Genomic DNA, 12,934 nt, shown 5'->3' with positions numbered 1-12,934 from the left:
TCTTTCAGCGTATTTCCCGCACATTACTCTCATCTCTGCCGTTTCTAGTAGTATTTTGTATTGTGGCTGTATCGGATCTTGTTTTTTATGCATATGTCATTATTGGTCGTATAGGTACTGGCTTTATAAATTCTTGGCTTCATCTGTGTTAATATGTAGGTTTCGTCATATAGTGTTAGTAAGACATCCTGTCAGTCTATTTGTTTTTTGTACTTGATTTCTCACTTCTTTGTTCAAGTCTCCCTAGCTTGACAATGAAATTCCAAGGTATTTTATTGCCATTACTTTTTCAATACTAATACCATCACTTTCTATTTTACATCTGATTGGCTCTTTACCGATTACTATTGTTTTAGTTTTCTGAGATGAAATTATTGTCATATTAAATTCTTTTGCTGTTCTGTTAAATCTGTGGACTAATCTTTGTAGACTATTTTTATCTTGGGCCATCAATATTGCGTCGTCTGCGTAACAGAGTATTTTTATTTTTTCGTTTCCCATTCTGTATCCTTTTTCTTTGTTGACGCTTTTGATTATTTCATCCATGAATAAATTGAAGAGCATATAACTCAATAATTAGTCTCTCTGTCTTATTCCGCTTTTTTTATTCATGCAGAATGCAGTCAATTAATGCAATCACTTTACAACTTCGAAGAGAACATTGACATACATGGTATAAAAATAAACAACTTAAAATATGTTAACAATACTTTGTTAAGCATAGTATGCTGGTTTAAAAGAATTCCTCTTCAATAAAAAAAACAGTGGAGAATATGTAACAATAGTTTAAAGTAAGTAAACGACATCGTCACCGACATAAACAGAACCAATTTTTGAGAAAGCGTTAAATAAAAACTCCTAAGGACACTTTTAAATCCTAAGGAAGTTAAGAAGTTCCTCCTAGGTGAGGAAGAGTTCAATAATGCACATGTCCAAGAGTACCGGACCGCATAGCTAAATATGAGTAGAATTAACTTTTGTTGGATAAAATCTAACGACGCGATTTTCAGGTATAATTTTTCAGTATAATTTTGTAGAATTGTGCCTTTTTGTACTGAGGTATCTATACATACCTAAATGATCTCTATATTAATCATATTTACATAATGTAGGCACTTTGCGCAAAAATTAGCCTGACGTTCTAGCAGAATTACATACTGTGGGTATATTTTAGTGTTTGTTCCGTTTCTTTGTAACTGTTATACAGTGATGAGCGGGCTAATAACCGACAAAATAGCGCAAAAGATGGAAAACACATTAAGTTGTAAGACAAAACGAAATGTAACTACTGGATGTGGGAGATTTAGCGATAAAAACGTATAAATTTACATTCTAATTGTTTCCCACCTTTAGACGTATCGGACGAGTTTGGCAACTGCCACTCTGACAGTAACAGTTTTAGTTGACATACTCCTCTGATACGTCTAAAGGTGGGAAAGAATAAATAGAATGTAAATTAATGGGTTTTTATTGCTAAATCTCCCTAGCTTCATTTCTTTTTATCTCACAACTTAATATGTTTTCCATTTTTAACGTTTATTTGCCGGTTATTACCGCGCTTATCACTGTATGTCTAACATACATACGTGTGCTAGAGACCATGCATAAAATGCGAGAATTGATCAACATCATAAAAATGAGAAAGTTTCAATACTTCGGTCATATAAATTAGATGACCTAAATATTGCTGACTCTGGTTGGTCATTTAGGGCAAAATCGAAGGAAAACGCTGTTGACAGAAAACAACTGTCATGGCTGCGTAACATTAAACAACCGACAGGTCGAACGGTCGAGGAATTGTTTCATAGAGCTGCCGACCGAGAAACATTTCGTCAGCTTTTTAATACGACGACAGCTAACACTTAAAAACAAGCACGCACACAAATGAGAAGAAGAAGAACTGTTACTTAAATACCTTTTATTAATTTACTCATGTTAATATGTAAAACAAAAGATTTCATTTTTTAGGATGGTATTAAAAAACTCTACAACCTCGGTCAATCTTTCCGACAACGTTATCAAAATTTTCTTAGTGACATCTACTCCCCAAATGAAATATACGTTCATTCGTCCCAAGTTGATCGATGCCTAATGTCAGCTGCGGCAAATCTGGCAGGTCTTTATCCACCGAAGAGCTTTCAGTTGTGGAATCAAAACATTCTTTGGCAACCCATTCCTATTCATACAACTAATATAAAAGACGATCATATCATTACTGAAAAAAGACACTGCAGGTAAGTAAACTTAACACTATTTTTATATTTATAAAAATAGGGCATTCCAACATGCTGTCAAATATGGCAGCCGGGAGGCAAAATTTAATGATATTCTATCAGTTCTTAGTGTGTTTTAGATCATTTTCAGTTGCGTTTCTTTGTAATTTTGTTTTGTACAAGGATTAATTTAACATTTTTACGAGAAGAATTAATTCAAAAAGATAAGGCCTTATTTCTGTTGTATCTTGAAATATAGAATGCGAAGTATTTATGATAAAGCTCAGTTTTATCGGTTACCATCAGGGCTACATTTTAAGCATAAAACAACTAAATAAGTGATCATCTGGGACACAAAAACATAAAACAACTAAATAAGTTATTATCTGCGAGACAAAAACAATAGTTAAATGTTAAATGCTATAAAACATCCTATAAAAATGCTAAATAACTAACTATGTCCATGTTACTTACACTTGGAAAGCTGTCTAAAGCGTAGGTTAACTCAGACCTCTTGAAGGAATGTGGACCTATATTATTTATTTTGCCAATCTTTGCTTGTACCTACTAGCAACATTTGTATTGTCTACCAACAACTTTATATCTATTCATGTTTATTTATTCACTGCTTAAAACTTAATAAAGTAGTTCAACTACTTCTACAAATAAAAACTATACAAAATCTGCAACACAATGTTCGGAAAATACAACTAACGAACTGTTAGCGGTAAAAAACTTAGGAAATATGTCGCACTTCCGCTCAAACAGTGCCACAACTCAAAAAAAAAATTAAAAGCGGTATAAAACTACAAATTCTTATCTCAAAAAGTGTTACACCTATGGTCAAGTATTTATCGTTAGATGACACTTTTTTTATTTTAAACAACACCGAGGCGGTGCCTTGGTTATTTACAACTTGTCACAAAATATTAGACTAACGAGCAAATCTTTTTTAATGACAATCTTAAAACTAAAAACTAATGTTTGTTGAGTTCTACCCAATGGTATTCCTCAATTTTTTTAACCATCTTAAACCTAGCACTTAACACGCACATGACTCTACACTAACATTTACTATTTACACTAACTAGAAAGGTTTAGTTTTCTTGGGTCTTCTCACCATTCCATGCTGGTCCAGGAGTTGAATAATCTCTACGTTTGCATGGTTATGAAGTCTGTTTTCATGGTTTTTTGCGAATCTTTTAATTACATCTGGCACCATTTTCACACCTAGGTCTCTGTGTAGGTCGCCACTTCTTATATACCAGGGAGCATTTACAATGTCTCTTAGTACTTTATTCTGAAAACTTTGGATCATTTTGATGTTACTTGCACTGGCACATCCCCAGAGCTGTATGCCATATGTCCATACCGGCTTCAGTACTTGTTGAAGTGAAAACTTCTTTAGGGACGTTGTGCGATTTTTGGATCGGGGAAAAAGCAGTGAATTCGCAACCGTCATCTCGACCGTCATCGCGACCGTCATTGCGACCGTCATTGCGACCGTCATTGCGACCGTCATCGCTTATGCTATATATTATTTGTATGTATATATAAATTGTATAGAAGTATTTAAATCTAAAATAAATGTAAAACCTATTTTAGGATGGGGAAAAAAGATTTATTTCGCGACCGTCATCTCTTCGGCGAAATAAATTTTGTACGTATCTATATTATGTGTATCTATACATAAATTGTATAGAAGTATTTAAATTTAAAATAAATGTAAAACCCATTTTTTAATGGGGAAAAAGTATTTATTTCGCGACCGTCATTGCGACCGTCATCTCGTCGGCGAATTAAATTTTGTACGTATATGTGTTGAAGTGAAAACTTCTTTAGGGACGTTGTGCACTTTTTGGATGGGAAAAAGTATTAAATTGGTGACCGTCATCGCTTCGACGAAATAAACTTTAAAGTGAAACTTCTTGAGGATTGTTGTGCACTTTTTGGATGGGGAAGAAGTATTAAATTATCGACCGTCATCGCGACCATCATCGCTTCGACGAAATAAATTTTTGAAGTGAAAATTTCTTTAGGGACGTTGTGCACTTTTTAGATGGAGAAAAAGTATTGAATTAGCGACCGTCATCGCTTCGGCGAAATAAATTTTTAAAGCGAAAACTTCTTTTTTGGACGTTGTGTACTTTTTAGATGGGGAAAAATTATTGAATCAGCGACCGTCATCGCGACCGTCATCACTTCGACCAAATAAATTTTTGAAGTGAAAACTTCTTTAGGGACGTTGTGCTCTTTTTGGATGGGGGAAAAGTATTGAATTAGGGACCGTCATCGCTTCGACGAAATAAATATTTGAAGTGAAAACTTCTTAACGGGCGTTGCGCACTTTTTGGATGGGGAAAAATATTAAATTAGCGACTGTTATCGCTTCGACGAAATAAATTTTTGAAGTGAAAATTTCTTTATGGACGTTATGCACTTTTTGGATCGGGGAAAAGTATTGAATTAGGAACCGTCATCGCGACCGTCATCGCTTCGACGAAATAAATTTTTGAAGTGAAACTTGTTTAGGGACGTTGTGCACTTTTTGGATGTGAAAAATATTAAACTAGCGACCGTCATCGCGACCATCATCGCTTCGACAAAATAAATATTTGAAGTGAAAACTTCTTGAAGGACCTTGTGCCCTTTTTGGATGGGGAAAAATATTAAATTAGCGACTGTCATCGCTTCGACGAAATACATTTTTGAAGTGAAATTTTTTTATGGACGTTGTGCACTTCTTAGATGGGGAAAAATATTGAATTTGCGACCGTCATCACTTCGCTGAAATAAATTTTGTACGTATATTAATTATGTGTATGTATACCTACATAAATAACATAGGGTATACGCTTCGCGTATATGAGGTATAGCACTTCTTTTTGGATGGGGAAAAAGGATTGAGCTCGTAATTTATATACTATAAGAAGTTTTCACTTCTGTCGGCACTCCCAAGAGTGCCTTCAATTTTTTTATATATCATGAGCTTATTATATAGTGAGAGTTATGAATTTCTTCCGAGGAGCCAGTACAATTTTCTATATTTGATGTTCAATTCTATTTTTTTCGTTTTGATGTGTTCTTTCCATCTCAGTCTGACATTAAATTTAGTTTCATACACAAATATTTGTGTATTGGCATATGGTATAGTAATGCCATTTAGTACTAATGGTGTTTTATTTATTCTTTTGTTGGTGAAATCTACATGTACTAATTTAGTCTCATTAACCTCATTGAGTGTCTCTTGCAATTTTACTTTTGCATCAATTTCATCATCATCAACTGCAAATATATTTTTATCATCAGCAAATGTAGCAGTGGTGGTTGTATCTAATACTAGTATATCGTAGGTGTACAGCAGATAAAGTAATGGACCTAAAACACTACCTTGGGGTACTCCAGCACCAATTGTTCTCAATTCAGAGTAAGAGTCTTCATATTTTATTCTAAACAATCTTTCACTAATGTACGATTTTAGTAATTGGCTATGCTCTTTAGGTAAAATTAGATTCAGTTTGTATTCAAGCCCCTCATGCCAGACTTTATCAAAAGCCTGGGCAACGTCCAGAAAAACGGCCGAACATACTTTTTTTGTTGTAGATTGTTTCTGTTTAATGGCAACCAGTTTCCTGGTTTTGACAACTGTCACATTTAAGAAAATATCCATAATATACGTATTAAAAAATAACCTTACGAATATCAAACGAGAGTAAGGATAAATAAGAAAATAATGCTTTATTTTTACTCAAATTTGTTGTCATTGGGCAATAGCCACTCGAGCCCTGCGGGCTCTCGTGTCTATTGCCAGACAACAAATTTTCGAAAAACTCTCGCATTATTTTCAATTTATTCTCACTCTCTTGTGATATTATACCCGATTATTTTTTGATGATTTTAAGTTTCAATCTTATAGTAAGTTATTTGATCACGTGTTTAATTATGTCCAATCAGATTAAAATTATACTGAGAATTTTCCACTGTAGAAAATTACCGATAGAATTTTTTAAGTAGATTGTTTCTGTTTATTGGCAACCAGTTTCCTAGTTTCAACAACTGTCACATTTAAGAAAATATCCATAATATACGTATTAAAAAATAATCTTACGAATATCACACGACAGTAAGAATAAATAAGAAAATAATGCTTCATTTTTACTCAAATTTGTTGTCATTGGGCAATAGCCACTCTAACCCTGCGGGCTCTCGTGTCTATTGCCAGACAACAAATTTTCGAAAAACTGTCGCATTATTTTCAATTTATTCTCACTCTCTTGTGATATTATACCCGATAATTTTTGATAATTTCCCGTCGTCAAGTATATTACGTCAGATGCCCTTCGTTGCTACGAAATAATATATTCAGTTACATTAATGAAAATTAATGTTTTAAAAATTATAAAAGTGATGACTTTCAACCGTCAAATTAATATTTATAACAACTGCTTGTTTAATTGTACTAATTTGTACTTACATAAATAAATTACAATAAAATTTTGGCGTTGAACTTTTTTATTCATGAAATAATCGCAACAAATTGCACTCGATCTCTAAAAATTAATATAGAATTTTTGCCCTCGTGACACTTTAACATAATTTCACGAGCCGAAGGCGAGTCAAAACTGTCAAAATGTCACTTGGGAAAATTCAATAATTTTAGAGCTCTTGTGCAATTACTACTGATAATACACTTTTGTTCTATTATAGGTTTTAGTCTTTTTAGTAAGAGTTTTTCTTCAAATAATTTTGAAATCACTGGCAGTAATGGTATTGGCCGAGATGATGTTGATGTTACCTCGTTTGATGGTTTTCCGGGTTTTGCTATCATAGTTATTTCCGCTACCTTCCAGCATCTTGTGAAGTATTTAAGTCTAATCGATGCCTTGAAAACATTAGATAGCTTAACTATTGCTTTTCTGGGAACTTTTTCAAGATTTCTCCTGCTATGAGGTCGTACACTGGTGCCTTTTTTGGATTGATGTTTGTTAGTATTTCAGTTTTAATTTCTTTAGGTGTTACTAACTGTATTTTTTTTCTAATATTTTCAACTAATGCTGGAAAGTCGTCAACCTCAGATTGCATATCATGCGGTTTAAAAGTATTTTCCAAATAATCATCAAATATGTCCGCCTTTTCCTGATTACTCTTAGCCCATGTACCATCTGATTTTTTAATGGGTGGATTTTGTCTTATTGGCCTTTTGAGTCTCTTCGTGGCTCTCCATAATGAGTAATTACTATCTTTTTCATATGTAAGCTCCCTGAAGAATTTTTTAATGACTCGTTTTTAATTTTTTTAATTTCTCTACGTATATTTTGTGTTTTTTGGTTTAACCTGGTTTTATTTACAGTTGTTGTGCATTGCTGCCATTTTCTTCTTTACCGTCTTTTTTTCAGCAACCATAATTCTTATCTCGGTTGGGTAATTATTACCTTTTGTTCTTCTTTTAATTGCTAGTGCTCACCCACGCTGCTTGTTGTATATCAGTGTTTAATTTCTCTGCTTCTTGTTCAAGTTCTTCAATTGTTTTCAAGCTAACGTTCAGTTCTATTCTGTTTTCTAAGTCATGTACGAAGCCTATCCAATACGTGGTCTTGTTTGATAATGTTGGGTCCTCTTCTTTCATAATTATTCTATCGCTTAATGTCATTACAACTGAGGAGTGATCTGATACTCTATCTAATTCCTCTTCTGTTTTAACATAATTTTGTGGGATCTTTTGAGCAATATAGAAATCTAATAAGTCTGGTATCCTACCCATATCTGTAGGCTAGTACGTTGGCTTGCCAGTCGAATAAAAGTTACAGTTATGCACTCTAGCTGCAGAATATAATGCTCCTCCCTTGGGAGTGATAAACCTGGAGCCCCAGCAGGTGTGCTTCGCATTGAAATCTCCGCCCAATATAAATTTTTTGCCCAGGCTTTGTATTAGTTCGGAATAATCTTCTTTTTTCAGTTGGTATTTTAAAGGAGAGTAAATTTCTGCCCTTTTAATAGTATGTGCTTTACAATATATATTGACAGATGTTACTTGCATTTTTTTCATATTTATTGAAGTGTCTTCATGGTGTTAATGTTTTATTTTATAATTACTGCACTTCCACCTCCTGCAGCATTTGCTGGATGAATGGTGTGATATGTACCCTTTAACTTTATATAGCTTTCATCTGTAAAATGGGTTTCAGAGACAAGGCAAATGTCTATTTTTGTTGATCTAAGTATACAGCTATCTTTATGCCGCAGTAGGCCATTAGCATCCCAAATTATTAGTTTAACGTCTTCTAGAGCCATTTCTAGGTCTCGATGGAGCTCTTTTATTGGTACCTTCTAGTTTTGACAGTCTTGCCAACACATTTTTTTTGAAGACTTCTTGATTTTTCTCCTGTTTATCGAGCCTAGCCATTATATTTAATAGCATGCCTTCAATGTTGTTGGCGCTTTGCGGGACCCTGTTTCCCTTTACCACATCAGTCCATGTGATTTTCGTTTTATTTTCTTTATCGTTGTTTTGTTTTCTATCTTGTTGAGACGTAGATGGTTTAGCAGTACTTTGTTGTGGTTGGTTAGATGACACTAGGTCATTACATGATTAACCAAAATCAACGATGCCCTGAACATATACATTGTCACATATCGAATTGTGCCAGGTATTTGTCCACCTAAGATCTGTATAAAGCGTCGTTTGGAGACAGTATATGTGACTACTTTATTCAAAACAATTTGCGAATATGCTCAAGGAAAGTAACACATTTATTTTCCTTTTTGTATTATTTCTCGAAGAAAATTTTGATTTATTTAATGTTGTTACTTACAGTTAAATGTCTTTAGTTCTTTAGTAGTAAATATTTAATAATTATACCTAACTCTGTTAACCAGTCAATAATAATATTATATTCTGTACGGCAAGAGCCACTTTTAATAAATAATATTTCGTAAATTTTTCGATATTTTATCTGTATAGTGTCACAACTTAAAAAAATATTTTATTTTAATATTTTTAGAAATCTTTTTAACTTACTAAAATAGTAATTTTTCTAATTTTAATAGTTTTTTAATTAAACCTGGAAAATTTCTAGCGAAAAAAGGTGTGATGTGCTACAAATAACATAAATAAACACAATGTTTGACAGTTTGCCTCCCAGCGTTTTCTAAACGTCAAAGTCTTGGAATACCTTATACTATAAAATAGAGCATTATCAGGTTCTATGATTGTTTGCTAATCATCTATCCAAATGTCTTCTATGGGCCATTCCACGAACATACGCCTGTTTTGGATTACTTCGACAACGAATATTTTACTGTGTAACATTAGAAGTACGAAAGTAAATGGCGCTAATAATTATTCCAATAAACAACAATGTAATTTGCAATTTACTTTCGTTCTTCTTATTTTGCACAGTAAAATATTCGTTGTCGAAGTAATCCAAAACAGGCGTATGTTCGTGGAATAGGGTATATATATCAAAGGTTTCTATGGAAAAGGCATGACTCAATCTGAATCGGTAAACGGTAATCGGTGAAAAAAAAGTTAGTTCAAGGCTACTAATTTTATACAAAACAGCTCCCCTAATTAATAAAGAATTAATGCATTTGCTTTAACTCTTAAGTAATAATTTGTGTTTCTGATGCCTCTCTAGTTTCTTGGTGACATTTTGGTCTTCTGCGAGATATTCCTGTCAGAAGGTTTTTTTGTCTAATGTAATTTCTGCTTGGTGGTGAAGCTTGAGGCTAATTCCAATTATTGCGCATCTTTTGCTGCATTATTTACTGTAAATGTTTAAGATGAAATTAGGATGATTAGCAATAATTAGATTGATATAGTAAATAAAGAGAAATATTCCTTGGTTAATGTTTGGTTCACGATATGGGCAAACTCTTCTGAATATTGGCCCAGTCATCATAATTATCTAGCTATTATCGTCCATTGCTGAAAATAGGCCTCCTCCAAGTTTCTCAAAGTCTCCCTGTTTTAGCTACCATCATCCAGTTCCCGGCAGTTCTCTTTATATCGTCACTCCAGCGCGTTGGTGGTCGACCGCTGCTTCGTTTGTCTGCCCGAGGTCGCCATTCCATTGGCCCATACTGGCCCAGTATACGTTGCGAAATTTTTAAAACGACTGCGTGTTTTTTATTGGGTTTAATTGGTTTTAATTTTGGTATGTAACTTCTTCTTTCAGAAACGAGAGAACCCTGTAGTCAGACAAATAAATAAGGAACACTGGCCGAGTTTTTTAAAACAGATGGAACATGACTTCTACGGAACACAAAAAGAAGTATAGAAAATGGTCAGAGGGCAAATAAAAGAGATGAACCAATTAATAAAAACGAAACACATTCAGAAGAAAACATGGGCAGACTACTTCCGATCTCTATTTGCTAAAGGCGACGATAAAGATCCACCGACACCTGAAGTTACAACAAACTTAGAAATAAACATCGAGAAAGGAGAGGTAAAGGAAGCATTAAAAAAATTTAAAAATATAAAATCTCCAGAAGAGAAGAGAATAACGAAACAACTATTAAAACTAATACAAAAAGTAATAGAAAAAAAACAGAATGCCACAAGAATGGAGATCAAGCATCCTAATACCTCTCTTCAAGCAAGGAGACAAATATGACCCGGAGTCAAAACCAGGACAAAACGCAACACTAAATTAACAATCAAACAGACTGAATAAATTATACATTGGCAGAAGGACAACAAAGTTTTAGGTCGGGAAGATCGTGCACCGAGGCTATACTTATTTATAATGAGGCAAGTTCAAGAGAAATCGTTAGAATACAACAAACCGGCATATTTATCATTCGTAGACCTTAGGAGGGCCTTTGACAGGTTCAAATTAAAGGACGTTATCCATTTGTTATAATCAAGAGACGTACCTCTAGGAATAATTAAAATGACCGAAAACATCTACCAGAACAACACAATAAAATTAAAAGTAGAAGATGAAGAGTAGAGCCAATTGAAGCTGGCAATGGGATAAGACAGGGGAATTCCTTGAGTCCTTTATTGTTCAAGTTGATCATGCATGAAACAATAAAAAAATAAGAACTAATAAAGGATACCAAATGGGAGAAAAACAACTTAAAATATTCTGCTATCTATGTAGACGATGCAATACCAATCTCTCAAAATGAAGATTATTTACAACGTATTCTGCATCAATTTAATATATAACCGACAAAAAATTAAACATGTTAATTTCTCCAAAAAAGACAAAATGCATGGTTATAACAGCAAATCCAATAATAGACGAATTAACGAAGCACTAAAAAGCCCAAAACCTAGGAATTTTGTGCAGAAAGATGAATCGTCATGCAACTTTTTGCATTCAATTCGAGAGAGTGTCAGGCAATTTTGTGAACTAAATTGATCTCCGGCAAAAAATTTTGTGAATGAGAAAATGCATTTTCAAAGTGCATGTCGAAGAGATGGAAAATGAAAAATTTAGAACTCAGGAAATATTGACGGAAATGAGTTCAATTTTTATATCTGGGGGTTTTGGAGGTCAGTGAACACAAATTTAATGACGGCGATGGTCTCCGAAGTACCTGGTGCCCAGGGTGGAGCTCGTCACCTGGGACGATCGAATAATTTGCGAAGTGAAGATTGGATCGAAAAACTGAAAAATACGCGTTTAATATTTTTCAAAAATTTATCGAATGACACTAACGACGACTCCCCACTCCATCCCCTGGAGGTGGGGTGGGGGTAACTTTAAAATATTAAACGGAAACGCCCATTTGGTATTACAGCTTTGGATTGCTTACGTAAAAATAAGCAACTTTTACTATAAAAATTTTTTCCAATTGTGGATAGATGGCGCTTCAACCGGAAAAAACGATTTATCGTAATACTATAGGTAAATCATAGAAATCGTCTAATATCTCGAGAAATACACTTCCCAATAAAAGACCAAAAAATACGTATTTAATATTTTTCAAGAACCTATCGAATAACATCAAACACGACTTTCCACTCCACCCCTGGAGGTGGGGTGGCGGTTAACTTTAAAATCTTAAATGGGACTCCCCATGTTTTATTGCAGATTTGGATTCCTCATGAAAAAATAAGTAATATTTATTCAAAAATTTTTTATTTGTTAATAAATTGCGCTAATAAATAGTGTTTTTCCGATTATAGCGTTATCTATCCATAATTCGAAAAAATGTCTCGAATAAAAGTTACTTATTTTTACGTAAGGAATACAAATCTGCAATAAAAAATGGGAGCTCCTATTTAAGATTTTAAGGTTATACCCCACCCCATCTCCAGGGGGTGGAGTGGAGGGTCGTGTTTTATGTTATCCGATAGGTTCTTAAACAATATAACAGGCATATTTTTTGGTTTTTTTATTTGGAAGTGTATTTCTCGAGATATTAGACCGTTTCAGTCCACTTGCAAACACCGCTATGTGTATGAACAATTAATTTGAGTAAAGTTAAAAATACATTTAACTTTTAATCCAAATAGAAAATAAATATTTTGCTTTGTGCTAATTTTGAAGAGATTAATATAGAAACGGTACGAGTCAGATAAAAAAACATGTGTCAATAATAGTTTTTTATTTAAATTTCAAAATTGAACATAGACAGTTTTGCAGGAGTACACTCAATTTTCTCTTTTTTTCACCTTGTAACTTATTCAAATAAACATTATAGGTATTTTCAGGGACTTTCCGCTCTCGGTCATAATGTAATCTTTTATTCTGCATTTAAAT

The 12,934-nt window shown here is 33.6% G+C and overlaps 1 protein-coding gene across 2 annotated transcripts in view; it reads left to right on the top strand.

The window, feature by feature from the left end:
• LOC126881395 (lysosomal acid phosphatase-like) overlaps window positions 1-12,934 on the top strand; it is a 77,418-nt gene that overhangs the window by 40,800 nt on the left and 23,684 nt on the right. For both annotated transcript variants that reach the window (XM_050645650.1, XM_050645649.1), the window contains one exon: window positions 1,969-2,234. In XM_050645650.1, coding sequence (XP_050501607.1) covers window positions 1,969-2,234 — 266 coding nt within the window. The remainder of the gene's footprint in view (window positions 1-1,968; window positions 2,235-12,934) is intronic.

The sequence above is a fragment of the Diabrotica virgifera genome, chromosome 3 (assembly GCF_917563875.1).
Source record: "Diabrotica virgifera virgifera chromosome 3, PGI_DIABVI_V3a".
NCBI classification, from domain to species: domain Eukaryota; kingdom Metazoa; phylum Arthropoda; class Insecta; order Coleoptera; family Chrysomelidae; genus Diabrotica; species Diabrotica virgifera.
Note: the sequence above shows the minus strand (reverse complement) of the source record. Positions and strands in the feature narration are given on the sequence as shown.